Genomic DNA, 23301 nt, shown 5'->3' with positions numbered 1-23301 from the left:
CACCAGTGCCAGTCAGGACGAGGGGTTGGGGCTTATTGACAAACACGGACCCCAGGCTTCTCAGAGAGCCGCCCTGGGCAAACCCGGGGTGGAACCTCGGGCATGACCCACAGATGTGCTGTTTGCCCGCGTGTCCTGAAACAGCGTGCAGGCCGCCCAGTAAACAGCTGGGTGAAGGCGGTATTAACTCGGAAGGCACCGTCGGTGGAAACAGACACGTAATTATGATTGGATATCAGATGTGCGAGCATGACCTGAATTAATCAACCTGCTGATTAGCCCGAATTCCTATATTGTTGAGCCTGTAGCACAGGGAGGTGTGGAAGGGGTCCACTGGGGAAGAAATGCACATCTGGGCAGGGAGGCCCGTCCAGAGAGCCGTGTGGTTGGCTGCAGGCGGCTCCGTCCTGCTCCGGGGGTGAGGCCGGGGCCCCGGGCGGGACGGCGGGATGAGAGGCTGCGACAGCTCTCGGATCAGAGCTGCCGAGGAGAGAGCGGCACGTGGATCCTGCTGCCACCAGGCAGAGCTCTTCAGTGAGGGGGGCTCGGGGGGGCTCTGTGTCTCTACGTAACTGAGCTCCAGCCAGAAGCCTTCGGAGGCAGAGGCGGTGCAGCTGCCGCCTGGCTCTCGGGAGGAGCCGGACTCTCTCTCTCGGCTGCAGGCGCGGGGACAGACAGGCTCAACTCCACCCGAGCCATGCCAGCCCACCGCACAGAGGGCAGCCCCAACGCCAGTGGGACCGCGGAGACGCTGGATGCTCAGGCAGCTGGCTGCCTCCCCACAACTTTCTCGGAGGTGGTGGGAGAGGAGGAGTGGGGCTCCTTCTACTCCTCCTTCAAGGTAAGCGTCCCGCCTTCCGCTCCGAACACCGATTTTAAAAAGCAGGACAAGTGGACCGGCTCCTTTGTAATATAAATAGGCAGCGTCGTAAATGGGGGCAGTCGGTTTTCTTTACTTAAAAGAATGAATGAAAACCAAATTGATGAGCTACAGCAACAGGTTCTGTGCGGCAAGAAAGGACCTACAGGGTAGTGTGTTATGAACACAGGTATTCTTCCTGCTGCTGCTGCTGCTGCTGAAATGTGTGAATAGGAGTGGATGGCTTTTTTCTTAATTTTGTTCTCTTTTCCTTAGGTGGAAGTTCGTTTGATCAGTCCTATGGTTGTGCTTGAAATGTCTGTGTTGCAGGGGCTATTGCTGTGAGTGTTTTGCTGGGAGTATCAGACATGGGCGGCAAGCCCCCACCCCCACCCAGGACAGGAAATGCCAGGAGAGACGTAGTCCCGGGATTTCTGATTCTTTGCCTTGAGCATCAGTAAGAAAAAGATTCTTGGGTGGTAGTGGGTGGTGTGACTGTTCGCAACAAGTGTCCCAGAACAAAGGGACCAGAATTTGATGAGTTTTCAACTTGCGTGTATGCGAGGGCTGCGTGGAGGGATGTTTCTCATGAAGCCGATGCTGTTGCTCCCTTTTCTGCAACGAGATAGTGGTTGGGGCCCAAGTGGGCAGCGGGAAGACAACAGCTTCCTGCTCCTTGCGTCCGGACGCGTGGGGCGTCGGGTCACTCCACACACTGCCCGACGGGAGCCTCGGACGTGGCAGCAATTCTCAGGTCTCAAGCTGGCCCTTTCTACCCTAAAAAAAAATACTTCAAGAAAAATTCTAGTAGTTTTTTATTTTTTTACAACCTTCTTGGTGTCCTGGAAATGATTTCATTTTTACCCAAGGCACAATAGAATTACTGTAACATTCGCCTCTCTATCGGAGCTTTGATTCCGCGAGAACACGGAATAAAACTTTCAGCAGGGGGCCGGCCCCAGAGCCATCCTCGCGCTCCTCGAGGAGCAAGGCGTGCCGTGTAGCAAAGCACGGCCCAGATTTGTCACTCGGGCTGGCTGCATGGGACCCCGCCCCTGCGAGACCCTCCTAAAGCATGCACGGGCACAGCCCGGCTGCCCAGCGCCACCGCAGAAAATGCACGCTCAAGCCGGAGCTTGCTGTCATTTACCCGTTGGCGGAATAAACCCCGCTGTGCAATTCTGCCTGCAGACTCGGGGCTCCTGCCTCGGAGAAGCAGGCTGCGTGCACCAGGAGGCACGGGGCTGCCCTCGGACACGCTGCCTCTGCAGCCTGTGCGACAGTCACAGAACGTGGCAGCCAACAGGGTGAAGGGAGACTGATCATTGCAAAAGCGATGGCCACCAGCACTAACGCGGTTGTTCTGAGACTCAGGCAGCACTCACTCCTGGCTGAGACCCCGTTTGCCTTTTTTCTATTTTATTTTTTTAAGATTTTGTTTTTATTTATTTATGTTTAGAGAGAGGGGAAAAGAGGAAGAAAGAGAGGGAGAGAAATATCAGTGTGTGGTTGCCTTTCACGTGGCCCCCCACTGGGGACCTGGCCCAAAACCCAGGCAGTGCTCGGACTGGGAATCGAACCAGTGACCCTTTGGTTTGCAGCCCACGCTCCTTCCACTGAGCTACACCAGCCAGGGCAGCCATTTTTTTTTCATTTCAGCTCCTAAAGTGACATTCTGAATATTTGGACAAGCAAATCCCTCCCCCGCTCTCTACTGGTACTCATACTCCATCCTAGCAACAGTGTCTCTTAGCGCTAATGGGAACCCCCTCGTTCTTGTCTCATTCCCATTGATATGTTTGCCATCAGACAAGTGGGCCACTTGGCCGAGGAGAGAAACAGAAAGAGAGCGGGCCAAAAGCTGACAATGTTCTTTTTTTTTTTTTTTTTTTTTGAGGCGTGCAAGCCTTTACTAAAAGCAGCAATGTTTAGTTACACGGCAGTCAGTGCTGCTGTTTCTGGGAACCTAGCTTAAGTGTCTGAGGCTAACTCTTTCCCACAGCTCCCTTGGAGCCTAAGCAGCTCTGGCACACCGTTGAGATGGATATAGGTCTGATAAGAAGGAAAAATACCCGTGTTCACTGTGATGCTTTAATCCTACCAGCTTCTCCAGAAGCAAGTCAGAATTGGGTTTACTGCCTTCCCAGTGGGTCCTTTTAAGCCCCTCTGCCTTTACCAAAACAGTAAAAATGTCATAAAAATAAAAATTCGAACAGCAAGAAAAGCAGAAGAACTAATAACAACAGCAATCGCCACACGTCTCGCTGCGGGCTGTCTTGGTGACAGGAACCCTTCTAGATGACTTCTGTGAAGGGTCTCACTTAATTCTCACCACTCATGGAACACCTTTCCACCTGCAGTTGCTTTCCATCTCCATCTGTGTTTATATACGTTCTACTTACTCTTCAAGGCTCTTTTTGCATTGCTTCCTCCATGAAGCCCCCCTTGACTGATTCCTCCTCTGAGTTCCAGTAGCGTCATGGAGTGGCCACTTAATCCAACTTGGTCTTCATCTGCTCTTTCAATGTGTGTAACAGCCATTAAGCAACTCGAGTAGTAAAAGCGACGCATGATGTTTGTTTCAAATTCTTTCCAGAAAGCAGCACCATCCTGGGCACACTCAACAAGCATTCACTGCAGAAATGAAGTGTGGGGTTCTCTTTCTGTCCGTTGCCTGCGTGTTGTCGGACCAGGCAACAGGTAGCTTGCTTTCTGCATGACAGCGGCGGGGGTCTTGGCAAACACCACCGCACAGGGCAGCCCTGCCCTGCCTGGCCTCTGCCAGCCACTTGCACGGAGGTCCTTCTCTGCAGGCACACTCAGCACATCCTCATCCCATCGTGCCCGGGGTAAGCTGTAGATCCTGGCGGGTGGGCTACGGAATTAGTTGTGGCACCACGGACCGGCGCCCCCATTCCTGGTTAGCCTGGAGAACACGCACCCACTGCATTACAGCCTGACCTGGGCTCAGCTGCCTTGCCTCAGTCTCCAGGCCTGGGCTTCTAACTCATCTCCCTGCCCAGCACCCCCATTCCTCTCTGAACCCCAAAGCTCTCTGGGTGGAAGGCAAGATATTCCTGCCTAGATCTTCCTAGCCCTTCCCTCATAGGCTTAGCTCCTTTTCTTCCTTCTCATCTCCACCCCCAAACCCTTGCCCTCCAGTGCTCCCCACTGGTCTAACCTCCTCGGCCATCCTAAGCATGTCTTTGGATATCAGCAGGGCGTCAGCAATGAGTTCACCGCCTTCTTCCTCTATCATGAACTTCACATGACCGGTACCATGCGGTCCTGGGTTCAAGGTCAATTCATGCCCTGGTTTCCTTCATGGTTTCCGGTTTCTCATACTTTCAGGGTCTCATCCCGCTTCCTTCCTCAAGTCCCAAACCCAGCATTAAGGAATTAGCTACCAGAAGTCTTCAAGGAGAATGGGGCTCATCTCTTCAGAAAGTAAACTGAGGACCTGAATAGAAAGCCGTGCAAGTTTTGTGGGGTTTTTTGTCTTTAAGGGTGTCTTTTATTCACACAAGTCATACACATAACAATCATAAGCAACACTTACATGGCATTACGTGCCAGACACGATTCTAGGTCCTTTACATAGACTAGTCATTTAGTCTTTCTCAACATCGCTATGAAATAGGTACTAGTTTGAACCCCATTTTCCAGACAAGAAAACGGTTAAGTAACTATCCAATATCGCAAAACAAAGGAGGGCCAGAGGCAGTATTTGAACCCAGATAGTCTGGCTGAAGTCTGCGTATTATACTGCAGCGCTTATAAAAAGTCATTTCAAAATCGTGCAAGTATATTTGGGTAGGAGAGAAATCACAGAGGCCTACCTGGGGGGTGTCAGATCTTGAAGAAAATGAATGTGGAATGAAAATGACTGAAGTTTAAGAAAGACTGGTTTAAACTGTCTCTAACTTTTAATTATAAGGGATGCTTGAATACCTTCTCAGACATACCTGGACAAATTTCTGTAGAGCAGATACAGGGATGCGGATTTACTGGGCGACTGCTCTCCAGAATGGCTGTACCAGCGTGTTTTCTTTCCTTTTTTTTTTTTTTTTGAAAAATAAATAACAGTTTATTTTTATCCCACCTCTTCTTAAAACCATGTATAATCAAAGTTTGTGTATTAATTATAGCATTATGTGTCTTTATATTAAATATTTCATTGTTCTATTACAGTTGTCCCAATTTTCCCCCTTTGCTCTCCTCTGCCCAGTCCAGCCCCGCTCCCACAGTAAATTCCCACACCGTTGTCCATGTCCGTGGGTCATTCATGAACATTCCTTGACTAGTCCCTCCCCCTTTTTTCCACCCTTAGGCCCCTCCTCCCTCCCCTCTGATCACTGTCAGTCTGTTCCTTGTTTCCCTGCCTCTAGTTCTCTTTTGCTCGATTGTTTGTTTTGTTCATTAGGTTCCTTGTATAGGTGCGATCATGTGGTATTTGTCCCTCACCGCCTGGCTTATGTCACTTAGCATAATGCTCTCCAGCTCCATCCACGCTGTCACAAAGGGTAGGAGCTCCTTCTTTCTCTCTGCTGCATAGAATTCCATTGTGTAAATGTACCACATTTTTTTGATCCACTCATTTACTGATGGGCATTTAGGCTGTTCCCAGCACTTGGCTGTTGTAAAGTGTGCTGCTATGAACACAGGGGTGCACAGATTCTTCTGAACTGGTGTTTCGGGATTCTTAGGGTATAATCCCAGCAGCAGAATCACCAGATCAAAAGGCAGTTCCATTTTTAGGTTCTTGAGGAAATTCCACACTGTTTTCCACAGGGGCTGCACCAGCCTGCAGTCAACAGTGCTCGAGGGTCCCCTTTTCTCCACATCCTCTCCAGCACTTGTTGTTTGTTGATTTGTGTATGATGGCCCTTCTGGCTGGTGTGAAGTGGTATCTCATTGTGGTTTTAATTGGCCTCTCACTGGTGGTTAGTGATGTTGAGCATCTTTTCATATGTCTATGGGTCCTCTATATGCCCCCCCTGGAAAAGTGTCAGTTCCGGTTCTTTGCACATTTTTTTAGTTGGATTATTTGCCTTCCTGGTGTTCAATCATATAAGTTCTTTATCTATTTTGGAGATCAAATTTTTGTCCAAGGTGTCATTGGCAAATATGTTTTCCCATATGATTGGATTCCTTTTCATTTGGATGATGTTTTCTTTAGCCTTGCAGAAGCTTTTTAATTTGATATAGTCTCATTTGTTTTTTTTTTCCCTTTAGTTCCCCTACCATAGGAGATATATCGGGGAAAATATTACCGTGTGGAATACCTGAGATTTTCCTGCCTGTGTTCTCCTCTAGGACGTTTATGGTGTCATGACCTATATTTAAGTCTTTTATCCAGCTCGAGTTTATTCTGGTGTATGGTGTAAGTTGGTGGTCTAGTTTCATTTTTTCACATGCACTTGTCCAGACCTCCTAACACCATTTATTGAAGAGATCATTTTATGCTCCTGCCCCCTTTGCCAACTATTAATTGACCATAGAGACATGGGTTTATTTGGGGGCTCTCTATTCTGTTCTGTTAATCTGTGCATCTGTTCTTATGCCAGTACCAGACCATTTTGATTCCAGTGGCCTTATAGTATAGTTTGACATCAAGTATTGTTATCCCTCCTATTTTGTTCTTTTATCCTTAAGATTTCTGAGGCTATTCGGAGTTGTTTTTGTCCTTCATAAACTTTTTAAATATTTGTTCTTGATCTGTGAAATATGCCATTGGTATTTTAATAGGGATTACATTGAATCTATAGATTGCTTTGGGTAGCGTGGATTTTAATGATGTTAATTCTCCAATGTGTGAACACAGTATATGCTTCCATTTATTTGTATCTTCCTTAATGTCTTGAGTGTTCTGTAGTTTTTTTGAGTACATGTGTTTTACCTCCTCGGTTAAGTTTATTCCTAGGTACTTGATTTTTCTTGTAAATGGAATTTTTTTTCTAGTTTCTGTTTCTGATATTTCATTGTTGGTATACAAGAATGCCTTTGATTTCTGAATACTCACTTTGTGTCTTGCCGTTTTGCCAAATTCACTTATTAGGTAAAGTCGTTTTTTGGTGGAGACTGTAGAGTTTTCTAGGTGCACTATCAGGTCATCTGTAAATAAGGACAGGTTTACTTCCTCCTTTGTAATTTGGGTGCCTTTTATTTCCTTTTCGTGTTTGATCACTATGGTAGAACTTCCAGTGCTATGTTGAATGAAAGTGGTGAAAGTGGACACCCTTGTCTTGTTCCTGGTCTTAAGGAGAAAGCTTTCAGTTTCTGCCCATAGAGTATGATATTGGTAGGTTTCTCATATGTGGCCTTCATTATGTTGAGTTGTGCTCCCTCTAGTCTCACTTTGCTGAGTGTGTTTTTATCATAAATGGGTGCTGTATTTTATCAAATGCTTTTCAGCATCTATTGATATGATCATGTGATTTTTGCCTTTCATTTTATTTACATGATGTATTACATTTATTGATTTGTGAATATTGTACCATCCTTGCAGCCCTGGAATAAACCCCACTTGATCATGGCGTATGATCTTTTTAATGAATGGCTGGATCCAGATTGCCAATATTTTGTCGAGGGTTTTAGCATCTATTTTCATCAGAGATACTGGCCTGTAGTTGTCCTTCTTTGTTGTGTCTTTACCTGGTTTCGGAATTAGGATAATACTGGCCTCGCAAAAAGGGGTCTGGGAGTCTTCCCTCTTCTTGGATTTTTTGGAATAGTTTGAGAAGGATAGGAGTTAGTTCTTCTTTAACTGTTTGGTAAAATTTGTCCATGAAGCCATCTGGTCCGGGGCTTTTTTGATTACTGCTTCAATTTCACTAGCTGCTAGCAATCTCTTCAGGCTTTCTGCTTCTTCCCTACTCAGTTTTGGAAGAGTGTATGTTTCTAGAAATTTGTCCATTTTTGCTCAGATTGCCCAGTTTCTTGGCATATAGTTGTTTGTAGTGATTTCTTGAAGTCCTTTGTATTTCTGTGGTATCAGTTGTACTCTCTTCTCTTTCATTTCTGACTTTATTTACTTGGGTCCTCTCTCTTTTTTTCTTGATGAGTCTGGATAAATGCTTGTCAATTTCATTTATCTTTCCAAAGAAATAGTTCCTGGATTTATCCATCCCTTGAATTGTTTTTTTAGTCTCTATGTCATTCAATTCTGCTCTGATCTTGATTATTCCCTTCCTTCTACTCACTCTGGGCTTTGTTTGTTGTTGTTCCTCCAGTTCTTGTAGATGTAGGGTTAAGCTGTTTATTTGAGAGTTTGAAAGCTGTGCAAGCTAAAAATAAAGGTGGAGTAATGGTCCTTGCTTAGTAGCCTTTCACTTTGCTGGGAAATTTGCTAGCAATCTTTTCCAAATCTCTGATTCTTAATGATGAGAAAATTAACTCAGAGTAACTGGGTGGGAACCCTGTCTCAGTTAGTAAATTGCCTAAGTTATAAAATAATGCAAATGAGTTCAGTTTTATCGCTCTTAGGTGAGGGGAGAAACAGGAACCAAGACTGCTAGGTATTATCTAATGAGGATCTTTTATTGAATCTCCTTTAGTGGCCGGTTACAAATGGTACACAATTAGTCTGCTGTTTATATGCAAACGGTGGCTTCCCCGTGCTTGAGGGTGACGGGACACAGTTTGTTCCCCTCCCTTGTGGCCCTCCCAGACTGCTGTCTTACCATCCCTTTTCCTAACACGCCCTCCCTCCGTTAATGTAACAAAAGCAAATTCCAGTTCAGCCCGTTTCCATTCTCTCACAGCGAGCTTTAAGCAAGAACTCAGTTTAAGAAGTTTAAGTGAACTGCACTGTGCTTGTTTTCATTATATTTAGGTGGATAATTTATTTGTAAGAAATTCTCCCTACTGGGTACCGGCATTTTCACCGTCAGTGACCGTCATTTCAGCTCCTCTCTGCCCACTCACCTGCTTCCCGGAGCCCTTAGGCTGCCACACCCCTTCAGGACTTGCTTGTCCCCCTTCCTACCCTGGACCCCAGGTCCACATGGGTGAGACCCTTCCTGGAACCCAGGATCCCTGGTTCCAGGGATCCTGGTGGTCATCCTTGGCTTCCAGTGTATCTCCTGCAAGTTATAACAAGGGGTCTTAGCATTTGCATTATGCATTTTTATCCTCTAATTAGTTCCACTCAATATGTTCATTTTCAGTTTCTACTGTTGAATCCTGCAGCTGTTCATATGAAAATGACTATGATTATGCTCAGTGAAGTAATTATTATAGGTCTGCTATTTACTGTTACACAGCAGCCCCGATACGCCTCTTCGAGTCCGCTCCCTAGGTCAGCTCCACCAGGTCCAACTTCCCTCGGTGTCATTGGGAAAGGCACAGATGTTGCTGGCTGGCCCCACAAGGATGCCGTACAATTCCCAAGTCATATACTCTAGTCATAAGAAAGGGAAACTTTATCAGTCACACTTCTCCTTGTGTGACTAATGCATCTGACACAAGACACGTGATCTTAGTTCATCAGAGTACACTCAGTCATTACAGAGTTTCTCAGCCTGCGAAGGGTCTTCCCACTGTCTGACTCAGGGGAGGCGTGGGAGCTGTAGGGGGGTGTTTGTGCGGCATGCTCCCGCATGTGGCAGGGATTCCGGCCTCCAGAAGTGGTCATTCTGTCCCCGACCCTCACGTGGACCCCCACCTGGCCCAGGTGAAGTGTGCACCTACCTTCTGCCACAGTGTCCCTTTGTCACGCTTCCCTCAGGGACACAGGCGGTCACAGGTCCCTCAGTCCTGGCTGAATGTCTGCGCCCTTACGGGGAATGAAAAGTTAATGTCTTCACTCCCAAATCTGGGCATCAGAGAACAAAGTGGGGTTGTCCGCGGTTCTTTCTCTGCCCCCTGGGTAGACACTGAAACATTCACACCGCAACAGCTGGGGAAACCCCCAGGGGCGTCCATTCCGTGGTTTCTATTCAGCAAGCCCCCCTGCACCCCTGAGCCCCCAACACTTGGTGGCGTTGTCTCTTCCTCTCCCTTTCTGTGCTCACCTGTGGGCGTGGCAGTATAGTGTCCTCGCATCAGTGTCCCGCTCTCCTGACACCGGGCCCACCGTTGTGCCCTCTCCCACTCCCACAGCTTTAGCCTCTTGCTGTGCGGTGAGGAATCTGACCACACTGTTCCTCATAACCTCTAGTCCTAGGCCGTCTGCTCCGAGTGCACGGAAGACGCGTCCTCTCTCAAGGAAAAGGCCGTTTCTCTTCACCCTCCAAGAAGCGTTCTGAAAGCCTGACGCTGACTTCTTTCTGTCTGTCTGCATTGACGGAGTGAAGGTTTCCCCCCGAGGCCCGAAGGCTGCCTGGCTGGTGGGGGTTTTATCAGGGAAGTAGGATAGAGCCCATCCATTAATGCTTCCATGAAATAATTTCCTGTTGATGTACTAGGTAAGAACGTTCCCAGCCATGAACTTCAGTGACTGAATTTGGTGCCTCTCTCAGTCCAGCCGAGTGTAGAAAATGCAGCCTGGCCATCCCCCGCTGTAATAAACTCAGGTTCTCAGATCTTCATCATTTCAGTGCGGCACGGGCTCTAATGCCAGACGGCTGGGGTCAAGTCCATCCTGGTGCTGCCACCATCTGGCTATGTGACCTTGACAGCTGGCTTCTGCCTGTGCCTTGGTTTACTCATCCAACAAATGACAGTCTTTGGAGGGTGGGCAGGAAAGGTTAAGTGACCGAACGCTTGTGAGGGAAGACTTGAAGCACAGCCAGTGGCCTGCAGTCAAGAGTTAATAAACGTGAGTCATTATATCTGCTGCTATGGGTAGTTTCACTCTTTTCTCAAAGCTGCTTACTAAGCGGGGACAAGCCACCGTTTTCTGAGGACCCTAAGGGAGATCCCCCCGAGTTGGGACCCTCCAGGGTGTCTTCAATAAGCGTTGGATCCTTAAACTGCAGTAGTGAGTTGAGCTGTTTCTTATCTTTCAATTAGACCGTTGACCGTATAGAATGAGATATTTAGAGAAGATTCCACTTCTGACTTTATTGTCCTGATACAATGTCTGATTTTTATCTAGACAAGCTTAATGGCGGACTACGTGAAAGGCTATTTTCAGGAATGGGAAAATCACGCCCTAGGCGGACAGAGGACGGATGGGCTTCCACGGGGCCGACAAGGCTTTGGAGGCCACAGGAAAGCAACAGCAGCCAAGGTCACTGGGAAGTCATTAAGGAGTAATCAAGGTTCTCTTCTTTCTCACTTAGGCAGTATTGACGGCTGCCTAAAAGTGACAGATCTTCTACTGAGTCTAGTCAGCACCGTGGAGCTCACAACACAATTTCAGGCAATGTCACTGGAACCTCCCTTCAGCTCTAGGAGGGTTTGAAATAGCATTCTTGTTTTCTTTTAACCAGAGGTGAAAACAAAGTGGAAGAGAAGTCAAAGATGTGAACTTCTTTTTTTGTGGGGTGTATTCTTTTTAATTTTATCACCCACCACAGTGGGTGATAAAATTTTTTTTCTATTTTTTTCTATTTTTTCTATTTTTTAATCATTGTTCAAGTACAGTTTTCTCCCTTTTACTCCCATTCCAGCCCACCCACCCAACCCTCCCCACTTCCCTCCCATTACCACCCTCCCCCTAGTTTTTGTCCATGTGTCCTTTAAATTTGTTCCTGTAAACCTTACCCATTCTCCCCTGAAATTCCCTCTTATCTCCCCTCAGATGTGAACTTCTTAAAAAGTAAAACAAAATAGGAAAGAAAAAAGAAGGTGGAGAGGAAGAGAGGAAGGAAGGAAGGAAAGAGACAGAGACAGAGGGAAGGAAGGAAGGAAGGAAGGAAGGAAGGGAGGGAGGAAGGAAGGAAGGAATAATTTTAAATACGGTCTTCTATTGATTTCAGTCAGCATAGGTCAGACTCTGCAGCAGTAAAAAGCAACCCCTTAACATTAAGAAGCACCTGTTTCCATCTTTCAGATCAGCTGCGACCTCCGCAAGGTTAATGGCCTAACACATAAAAGGTTTATTTTTTTTCTCATGTCACAGTTGCAAGCAGGTTACTTGTTCTAGAACAAGCGGTTTCCAAGGGAGATGGCAAATGTACCTGCTTTGGTCTGAAATAGCACAGGATTTGGACTGCAATTCCATTGGCAAGAATCAACTAGCCGATGGGCACGGGACACGCAGCTTGGCCGAGAACCCTTCGTGGGGGAGCACCATGCGCTGCTTTAATGTGTGGTGTCTCCTCGCCTCCGACAGATAAGACCCAGACTCCTCACCTGGCCTGTAGCCTTTCACAGTCCACCCGCCACCCTTCCCGCCCCGCCCCTCCCTTCTGGCACCACACTGCCCGGACCCTGTCACCATAGTCCAAGGCCACGAGGCTCTGTTTACCTTTGGCAGAAGTGCCTTTCTCACACCTTTCTCTTCTGACATCACATCTGAGTTCAACACCCCCCTCTTCCCTGACGGCTCCAGGTTTCTTTCGGAGTCCAGCCCCGTCCCTGTTCCAAAGCACTTCAGACCTCGGTGAGACATGATCTCACATGCATGTCTGCCTACACACAGAAACGCATACCACATGCGGACATAAACACACACACACACACACACACACACACACACACACACACCCTAGATGTCAGTTGTTTAGGGGCGGCTCTGAACCCCACTTCCGCCAGCAGTGTGTGACGTACAGTGGTTACATGGCCCATAAACATTTTGTTGAACCAAAGAGCATATCAAAAAAACAATCTACATAACGCTTAATTCATCAGGTCTCGATAAATTCGTGGGAAGAGTTTAGAGTGGATGGAGTCTTAATCCCTGTTCTACAAGCCATTGGGTTTGGATTTTAAAGACCCCGTGACTCGAGGGACTTGTTGACACCGCGGCCACACCGCAGGGGGGGTGCGGGGAGACCGACCTCCAGATCTAAAGCCAACGGCATCCGAGGTCTGTCCGCTGCCCTCCCCGCACCGCCAGCTCTGGCTCTGCATGGAGGCCACCTGCCTCTGAGCCATGGGCCAGCGGGCAGGTTTTAAGAAGAACACATGTTAATAGTCACATCCCTGCTCTCTTTGTGTGTGTGTGTGTGTGTGTGTGTGTGTGTGTTACACACTTTCAGAGCCACAGCAGAATCCGAGAGTTTAGCGGGGGCGATGCAATGCGTGGTTCTCGCCTTTCATTTCTTTCTCCCCTCCTGTCACCGTCCTTCCTGTTTGTCTCCTGCTCCAACCCCCAGGTGAGATCTTGACAGCGATTTCTGGATTCGGCACGCAACCTGGGAATTGTCTGTGCCTTCGAAAACCCCTTTTTCCAATCTCGTGTCATTTTTCTACTATGGTTAGGATGGCTGAACCACGTGGTAGCTTGGACTTCCGTGCCAAGTGGAGAACAGTAAGAAGGTGGGTTTTACACGGGCAGGCATCAGCTAGAGGACCAACCTGGCCCAGGGGAGCGCCCCTGCTGGGGTAACCAGGACTCCTGAGCATAGGCACAAGGCGGTGTGGCCAGCCCCATCCAAACCCAGGAGGCACAGGCAGAAGTGGTGCTTGGAGTCAGGCAATAAACAGCCTCCTCTGCAGACCTTAGACAGGTTCCCACGGCGTACCTGACGAGAGGTGGGGTGACAGGTGTCCCATCCCGGGCAGGGGAGGCTTACAAGACTACAGGACTCGCACAGCATGTAGGGGACCTGGGAAGGCAGGCAAGGGAATGAGAGGACAAATAGAAACCAAGACAGATGACCAACTCTGTGAATTGGTACACACTAACTCATTAGCCTTTTAAATTCTGCTGACCAACCGCCCAACTTAGAGGCACAGGAAATGAAGCTGCTGAGAGCAGTGGTATGGGACATTCTGCCTGGACCCCTTGTACCGAGTGTTTCCTGTACCCTCTTCCCCTACCTGTGCTCCAGCAGGAGGACCAGCCCCCTGCCCTGGCCTCGTATGTGTCTCTGCCCTTCCACGCGCTAGCTCCCCGGAATCCTTTGAAACCTCCTGCTGGCCTGGGAATTAGTTAGAGTGAAAGTATCAGGGTCTGAGCAGACATGAGCCCTCAGTGGGGGCTGGGGGGAGTTTTTTCGGTCACTGTCCTCTGTTCATTAGCACCTCCAGAAAGAAAAAGAAAATCCCTCAGGCTTATTTTATAATTACATGAATCATCAGGGAGAATAGCTTCTTGATAGTTTTATTACATAGTAATTACCTTGATTTCTACTACCTTGTGGAGAGTTGAACCTAATTTGAACCAAATGTAAGTTACTTTTCTACAGTTGATGGGTCTAGAACTCAAATAGCAATTTAAATGTTAACCTCATTGCACAGCAGATGTCCCATTCATTTGTTCAAAAAATTAGTACCAGGACCCGGAGCCCCGCAGGCTTCCATGGTTTCTTACCTCTCTGGTCTGGTGTATTATGAGAATCAGATGGAATCCCAGAATGCAATTGCCTCGAAGCTTCCGATACAACCTGGAGGTCCTCTTGTGATCTAAGAACAAATCACGGAAAGGAACTCACATTAAAATGACCGTGGGACACTGGCGTTTCTGTTTCTGGTGAAATTGGAGGATTCACTAGCAACTAGAAAATTGCATCAGACAGTTAAGCAAATGAACCCCCATTGCCCAACTCTGGTGGAAAGAGAGCAACAGTAATGGGAAATGGGTAATGGGAAATGAACTTTGCTAATTGAACATGAACTGACCCATGGCAGTAATGAGGACATACTCCAGAACCTACACTGCTAACCCTTTCTGGTCAGAGGAGAAAGGGCCGATGTAGTTATTTAATATGTCCTGGAGGCGAAAGTAGGAGATAAACGTCAGGCAGTGAAAGGCTCTCCTGCTCAGCCCCAGTTTGAAGGAGGCAAAGCCATTGTATTCTGTCACCTGTGATGATGGACAAAGGCCATGCCTGCAATGAAGGCAGGTAGAGAAAATTCCAGATGAGGAAGAGCCTTTTCTCTCAGCAGCAAACTCTTCTAACTCAGAACAAAGACCCAGAGTGGACATGCCCCATTTTTGAAATAGTTGGTGTTCAGGACGCTGGTCCAATTTCTGTTTTATTATTTTTTAAACAAGTTTTTTTCTAAAGGTTTTATTTACTTTTTATGAAGGGGAAGGGAGGGAGAAAGAGAGGGAGAGAACCATCAATGTGTGGTTGCCTCTCATGCACCCCCTACTGGGGACCTGGCCTGCAGCCCAGCATGTGCCCTGACTGGGAATCGAACCAGAAACCCTTTGGTTTGCAGGCCAGCTCGCAATCCCCTGAGCCACACCAGCCAGGGCCCAATTTTTCATTTACACGCAAGTCTTTCTCTGCTCTATGACCACACTTAGTGTTCAAAGACAGCCCATCTGTCCTCTGCCTTCACGCATACGTATTTTTGGTTACCTCCCTGGAGTCTCTGAGCCCCTGACTGTATCTCATTCCCCACGTCTAATGAAGGAATCCAAAGCTTTGCGGTCTGGCCCCATCTGTCTCGCTTTGCATCGTGTGCTCCCTGTGCTGCATGGTGTTCTTCATCAATGGAGTTAGAGCTTTCAGATCTTTGCTCCTGATGTTTGCAACCCACCCCTGCAAAGTAAGGGGGCTGTGAGCCACCTCGGAGGCTGGGTGCTGAGGATGAAAGGTGGCACCTGGGTCTCAGTGACAAGACGACACAGCTTCCCTGCCCGCTCACTGAGGACGGAGGCTGAATTATAACCTCTCGGAGCCTTCCTTTCCTTCCTGGGGAAGAAAGATATATTTATTCTTTCCTTTGTTTGAGACATTCATCCTCAACATCACAGGACTCACCATAATCATACAATGAACCACGAAAATGTAAAGGTGCAGAAGGCTCTGTGATCCTCGGGCCGGATGGTAGAGCTACATCTTGTGTGACATTTAGGACGACTGTCGTGTGGGAGTCAGACACAGCTTCAGTGACCAGCTGTTCAAACGTGCACTGACCTTTTGCTCAGCCCGGGAGAAACAGTCAGAAATAGTTACGAAACCAACCCAGCCCCAGACAAGTTTCGGGTCGGAGGGAAAATGAAGATCCGATTCCCACTTGAAAATGGGGGGACAATGAGGCAGCGTCAACACCTCCGGCCCTCATCTGGAGCGGAGAGCCACTGCCGTGGGCAGAGCATGGGCCTTCCACTCGAGCACAGCCCTATTCAAACCTCGGCGGCATCACATCTGAACCAGGCACCCCAGGTTACTTCTCCGCGCCCCGTTTCTCCCCTGTGAGACTGAGGACGGGCGCCCCTCATCCGTCAGGTGGTGAGGATGACGTGATCAGTAGGTAAACCGTCCCAGCGATGCTCAGCTCATGACAATCAATCAACCACACACATTTATCGATCAGCTATTATACAGTGCAAACTAAGTGCGGATCGATGGAGTCAGTCAAATAACATTAGTTCCCGTTCACCACGCGACTGACGAAGATCCTTCAGACATTTTTCTCGCAGTTCCCAGGACTCAGCTGGGAAAGAGGATCATCAGGATCCTTGCGTTTGGGGGAACCGTGTCTTCCTCTGCAGACCAGTCTGACCCACCCAGGTCCGACCGGAGTCGCCCAACTAAATGTCCTGCACTCCCTGAGATGATTCCCCTTTCAAATAACCTTTTCTAGGATACATCTAAGGACCCTTGCACTTGTCATCAACCATATAGCCACCCTACAGATGTTTATTGAGCACCTCCTCTAGGGAGGACAGAATGCCACCACGGCATGGTGGCCTGGACCTAACGTCTGCCCTCCCGGGCACCCCCGTGGCCCGAAAACACATCCCCTGGAGCCGAACCCCAGGTAGCGGCCCTGTGGCGGCAGCAGCACCCCTTGGAGGCTAAATCCCATGCTGGAATCCTCTGGTCTGAAGAGAGCTCACATCTCCGCGTGACCTCAGTAACTTGGGGTTGAAAACAAATTAACCATGAAACCACAGCCACGTAACTACCATTAGTCACTGAGAAAATTCCAAATGTCACCTGTTCTACTCCGTATTGGGCATCTGGCTGGATTATTTCCTCATGTGACCACTAGGGAGCATTTAGTCCCCAGTGATATTCTGAAGGTGGCTTGGGGACACCTGGATAGAGAGCCTGGTAGGCTCAGGAGAAATTCCAATAGAAAAATAAGATGAGCAGGGTAGCTCTGAGCATTGTTCTTAAAATGTTGCAGCTATTTATAAATCACTCCTCAAGCCTCTCGGCAGTCCATGCCACCGAGGCAGGTGGTAAGCTAATTTTCACCGGGCGTGGGCTATGCTTCCGGCGCGGAGCAAGAAGCCTCCGTTGTCATCATGGTATACATCCATCACAAGTACCCTGAGGCAGATTTTATTCTTACCTTCATTGTGTAAATGAGGAAATAGGCTTGGAGTGCTTACCACTTACCAACGCATCACACATCTAGCAAGTACCCGGGAGCCTGACCCCAAGTCAGGCTGGCGACAAAGCCTCCCCACCTTTATGCCAAGTTGCTCACCTGATTGTGGCGTTCAGATGCCCCTGATCTCGTTTCTTCAGTCCCCATCATTTTCCAAATCCTTCTGTTCCCCTGGGCTGTGTGTGCGTGTGTGCGTGGGCAAGAATGCTATGGATAAGTGAGAAACACTCACAACTAAGTGTTTTCATGTCATGACCCTACGTGATGACGCAGCATTTAAGCCTGGCTGAGTGTAATTTATATGTGCTCCGCGGTCTACTCTCCCTTGTGGTGCCCGCATGTTAACACTGTAGGCAGTTCACTGATGTTGAATGAATTAATAAACAAATAAATAAATGTGGCTCTTAGGAAGACTCCAGAGCAAGAGTGGGGGACTTCCTCCATCTGGAAATTTCCTGAAGACTATGAGGCCAGGTGAGATTGTCTTCCAACAGAAAACTCCAGAATAGATGTCCGTTCAAGATGGTGGCGTAGACAGACAAGCCTTGCCTCCTCACACTATAACTAAATTATAACTAAACTATAGAACAACTATTCTCAGAACTGTCAGAAATCAAGTTGATTGGAAGTCTGACAAATACGGGATCATAGAAATTACATCCATCCAGACCAGTAGGAGGAGCAGAGAGATGCGGAACGGGCTGGTCCCACATCCACGTGTGGTGGGTACAAACTTGGGAGGGAGATTTTGAGAGCAAGAAGTCCCAGCCCCACAACCCCCAGCCCAGAGTTCCGGTGCCAGGAACATAAGGTCCCATAATTTCTGGATGCAAAAACCAGCGGGGGTTGAGTCTGTGAAAGAAAGTTCTGGAGTCCCAAGCAGTTCTTTGTAAAGAACCCACACAGGGACTTACTCAGACTCACTCCCTCTGAGCTCCAGCACCAGGACCGCAGCTAAAGAGGCACCAGTGGCACACAGGGAGGAAGTGTCTGGCATCGGGTGAGAGTTGGAGGACACTTTCTCCAAGATGGGAAAGCAGGCCAAGGCGATTGTCCCCTTTCTGAACCCTCCCGCCTCACAGCCACAGAGGCAACAGGCGGGCGCCATATCTGAGACTCCATCAATGTGACTAACACCATTTGCCCTTCCCTGGAGATCCCCTGAGACTCTGTCCCACTCAACTTCCATGCCACCCAAGCTGTTAACAGTGACTTTTCCATACAAATGGCTGGTCTTGGCTCATGCTTCACAACTTCCTAAATCCCCTCACATAAGTAATAGCTGGTCTCAGTGAGCCCCCAGCCACTGTACCTCTTTGCTAAGTGGCCCCAGGACCAGCACTAACAGCAGCCAGCCTGGATTCACAGCTGGGCTTTGCCTGGGAATCTCCAAACCCAACACAAATAACAGCCATCTCAGATTGCTTTATAGCTCATGCAGGGTAGCTCTAGGCAGAACACAGGTGGGGGCTGACCTTTGCCTGCACCACTTGGAAAACCCCAGGACCTGCACAACCAGTGGACAGCTACAAGCCACATGGGAGCACAACCATCCTCCCCCTGCACAGCTGATTCTCCATCAAGGGCAGAGGTTGGTGGTCAGTGGCCACAGCCAGTCCTTGCAACTGACTGGCCTGGGTAAATACCTCCCATTGACCTGCCAACAGCAACTACAAGAAGAGCGGGTACACAGCCCACATGGTGGGCATACCTCATGCATACTTCTTGGGTGATAGGGGAGGCTATGCCACTAGACTCTACAGGATACCTACTACATTAGGCTGCACTACCAAGACACAGAGTCATAGCGGCTCTACCTAACACATTGAAACAAACACAGGGAGGCTGCCAACATGAGAGACAAAGAATCATGGCCCAAATGAAAGATGAGATCAAAACGCCGGAAAATGAGCTAAAAGGAATAGAGATGAACAATCTATCAGGTACAGATTTCAAAACACTGATTATAAGGATGCTTAAGCAACTTAGTGAGGGCCTCAACAGCACAAAAAAGGTCCAGTCAGAAGTGAAGGGTACACTTATTGAAATAAAGAACAATTTACAGGGAAACAGCAATAGAGTGGATGAGGCCAAGAATCAAATCGATGATTTGGAACATAAGGAAGCAAAAACAACCAATCAGAACAAGAAGAAAAAAATAATTTTTAAAAATGAGGACAGTATAAGCAACCTCTGGGACAACTTCAAACATTTCAACATTCACATCATAAGGGTGCCAGAAGGAGAAGAGAAAGAGCAAGAAATTAAAAATGTATTTGAAAAAAAATAATGAAAGCAAACTTCCCTAATTTGGTGAAGGAAAGAGACATGCAAGTCCAGGAAGCACAGGGAGTCCCAAACAAGATGGATGCAACGAGGCTCACTCCAACACACATCATAATTAAAATGCTAAAGGTTAAAGGTAAAGAGAGACTCTTAAAAGCAGCAAGAGAAGAGAAGTTAGTTACCTACAGGGGAGTTCCCATAAGACTGTCAGCTGATTTCTCAAAAGAAACTTTGCAGGCTAGAAGGGATTGGCAAGAAATATTCAAAGTCATGAAAAGCAGGGAGCTACAGCCAAGATCGCTCTACCCAGCAAAGCTATCATTTAAAATCAAAGGGCAGATAAAGAGCCTCCCAGACAAGAAAAGACTAAAGGAGTTCATCACCACTAAACCCTTACTATATGAAATGTTAAAAGGACTTATTTAAGAAAAAGAAGATCAAAACTATGAACAATGAAATGACAAGAAATACATATCCATCAGCAAATGAATCTAAAAAAACTAAGGGAACAAGAACAGAGACAGAATCATGGGTACAGAGGACATTTTGATGGTTGCCAGATGGGAGGGGGTGTGGGGGAATGGGTGGGGAGGTAGGGGACTAAGAAGTACAAACAGGGAGTTACAGAACAGCCCTGGGGTGTACAGTACAGCATAGGAGAGGGAGTAGCCAAAGAACTTGTACACATGAGCCATGGACAAGAACAATAGTGTGGGGGTTGCCTAAGGGAGTGGGAGTGCTAGGTAGAGGGGCGCAAAGGGGGAAAATTGGGACAACTGTAATAACCTTATCAATAAAATATAATTTAAAAAAAAAAAAGACCCTGGCTGGCATAGCTCAGTGGATTGAGCGCGGGCTGCGAACCGAAGTGTCGCAGGTTCGATTCCCAGCCAGGGTACATGCCTGGGTTGCAGGCCACGGCCCCCAGCAACCGCACATTGATGTTCCTCTCTCTCTCTTTCTCCCTCCCTTCCCTCTCTAAAAAAAATAAATAAATAAAATAAATAAATAAAATCTTTAATATATATATATATATATATATATATATATATTTTTTTTAAAGAAAACTCCAAAGTGGGAGGAGGGGACGATTTCCCAGGACTTGCTCAGCCTGCCCCATAGGCACCGTTCAATTGACAGAGCCATCGGAGTGCGTGATTCCTCCGGAGGCCTGGCGTCCGAGTCGCTGATACGTCCTCCTGGGTAATCTGACTTGCAGTCTCTGCCGCTGTGTGCCCCTGGCAGAGCAGGCCTGAGCCCCAGGCTCCCTTGGGGAGAGGAGAGGTCTGGGTGGGGACTGCTCAGGACGGAGGTGTGACGAAAGCAGCCATGCCCCACCCACTGGGGGCCTCAGGGCTCCTTCCTTGGAGAGAATCCTGCTTTCTGGAAATCTGTACTTGGGTGCTGGCGGCATCAGCACCACCGCGCCGCCCTGCAAACAACAAACTGCTGCCCCCCTGTAGTGCTGCTTTTCCGGAAACGGGGCCTGAAGCCACCCCACAGGCCGTTCGTGAAAGGAGAGCACGAAGAGCGGATAATCTGGAAAGCACGTGACTTCTAGTTCAAAAGTACCTGAGTTTATTTGAGCTGGTCTCCCGCTCTTTGCAGTTCTTACCCAAAAGGCCTTCAGAGTCACTTTAGTTGAAAGCAATTTCGTGTGAGAAACAGAAAATAGCTGAGGTCGACAGCTGCCCCCTCCACCCCCCACCGCCGGAAAATCGGAGGAACCTCTAGAAGGTACAGCAGGCGCTCTGAGGTCTGCGCAAACAGACCCGTTTACTCACCCGGCGCGCAGCCCTCCTAGTCTCCCAGCGGGGCGGGGCGGCAGCTGCTCCCTCCCAGTGGGAGGGGCGTGAGCAGCTGGGCAGGGCCTTGGTTCGGAGGAGACAGAGGTCACTAAGGAAAACCACCAGTCCCCCCTTCCTCCCCGACACCCTGCTGTCTGCAGCAGACTAGCTAGCACCACCCCCTTCCTTGTCTGCTCCCAGACGCCGCTCCCTCCCCGCTTGCTGCAGAGGTCTGGAGTTCTGGTCTGGAAAAGGAGCGTCTTTGGCATCCTGACCCTTCCTTCCGTTCCTTCTTCCTCCAAGGCCGAAGGACTTCTGCAGAGATCGACTTAGTCCTGGTCGAGTACTGGAATCCACCACTCCCCCAGCAATACCTGGGCCGAGAAAATCTGTGGATGTGATACAGTGTTCTATAATTTGAAAAAAAAATAATAATTTAAAGCATTGAAATCCTTCTTCCCGTGAAATAGGTTCACTGAAAGAAACAGGTGAGAAACTTGGGAAATCTCTCATTTTCAGCGGGATTTTGCATGCCCAAGCCTGCCACGCTGTCGGGCCTTGGTCTCGTGCTGAACCACAGACACCCCGGACACCGTGTGCTTCCCTGAGAGCAAACTGCCAGGACCATAGTGGAGACAGAGAGGCTGCCTCCCGCCCTGACCCTTAGCTCTGTCCTCCGTCAGCATCAGAGTGGCAGTGAGACCTCCGCTGATGGGGACTTCCGCACCACCTGGTTTCACACTTTGGCCCCCAAGTTGCTCATCAGCTTTAAAAGGTAGATCCTCCAAGTTTAAACCACTGATTGATTCATATCCCACCACCTACCCACCAGCTACGGAGTGGGGACCCTCAGTCCAGTACATCCAACATCGCCTCTGCTGCACCTGCTACTAGCAGCACCGCTGTCCCTCCCTCTGTCTCCGAGGAGAGAGTTCTCTCACCAGACTCCACCCCTCCCTCCATTCAGAACAGCCCTTTCCCTCCTGCGTACCTCCCGCACCTGATGCTTTCCCTGCGCCACCCAGACCTAGACCGCTACAGAAATCATCCAGCTGCAGAATGGCACCCCTCTGGTCAGAAAAGGGCCAGAGACAAAGCATGTGGCCTGGCACTGAGCACAGGCACTGCCCTCCCAGTGGGAGAGGACATGACGCACGCAGGCTGGGCATCAGGAACCTGCCGCCTGTGCCCTTCAGAGTAGTAGAGGTCGTCACCTGTGTCGCTCCCTGTCCAGGTGTGCACGCCCCATGCCCCCCAGCACCCCCACAACGCCAGCCCCCTTGACTTGCGCCATCCTGCAGCCCCCAGGCCCTGACTGCACCCGGGACCTCAGGAACCCATCTGTAAATGTGAGCTGGAGAACCAGCTGCCAGCTCCAGCCTGAATTCCCGGAAAGCAGAGGGCTGGGGAAGCGATTTCCAGAGCCTGCCCCCAGCTCTGGAATGTGGCAGAGCAGGCTGGGGTTTCCACCTGGCCACCCACCCATGCCCCTCCCCCCACTGGTGTCCCCCTCGGGGAGAACTCGAGAACTGGGGGCCGGGGGACCACAGCTGGCTCGGCACGATTATTACGCTTATCGGCTCCTGGCTCCCGTCCCCCCAACCCAGCCCATCTGCCTCCCTACATCTTCGACACAGCGTTTTGTTTCAGTAAATTTAATCCATTTCTTTTAATTGAAATCTTTTACTTCCTTGCGTGAAAGTATCACCCTTCATTTAGCCATCCTTCCACCTGACTGAAAAAAGCAAGTCATACAATTTGTAGAGTAAATACCGAAAGGATACCCACACGCACAGAAATACTTGCGCGCACGTGCGGGCTTACAAAGTGTCTTTCAAAGGGCTGGGGGGAACGCGGTCCAATCAAAATGTTGTTTCCCTTGGCGGGGCGGGGGGAGAGGGGAGTGGCTGAGATGGAGAGTTGGTGGCCAAGGGAGATTTGAGCTTTGTCTGAACCGCCATGGCTTTTAAAGAAAAATGTATTCAGGGGCCTTTGCTTACGTTAAAATTAATTCAGTGT

At 48.8% G+C, this 23301-nt stretch overlaps 1 protein-coding gene across 1 annotated transcript in view; it reads left to right on the top strand.

Moving 5' to 3' along the window:
- The first annotated feature begins 697 nt into the window (after nucleotides 1–697).
- Nucleotides 698–23301, top strand: part of NPSR1 (neuropeptide S receptor 1) — a 101354-nt gene continuing 78750 nt past the window's right edge. Inside the window, exon 1 of the mRNA XM_045828423.1 lies at nucleotides 698–841. Coding sequence (XP_045684379.1) covers nucleotides 698–841 — 144 coding nt within the window. The remainder of the gene's footprint in view (nucleotides 842–23301) is intronic.

The sequence above is a fragment of the Phyllostomus hastatus genome, unplaced genomic scaffold (genome assembly GCF_019186645.2).
Source record: "Phyllostomus hastatus isolate PE091 unplaced genomic scaffold, TTU_PhHast_1.1 phas_scaffold_78, whole genome shotgun sequence".
NCBI classification, from domain to species: domain Eukaryota; kingdom Metazoa; phylum Chordata; class Mammalia; order Chiroptera; family Phyllostomidae; genus Phyllostomus; species Phyllostomus hastatus.
Note: the sequence above shows the minus strand (reverse complement) of the source record. Positions and strands in the feature narration are given on the sequence as shown.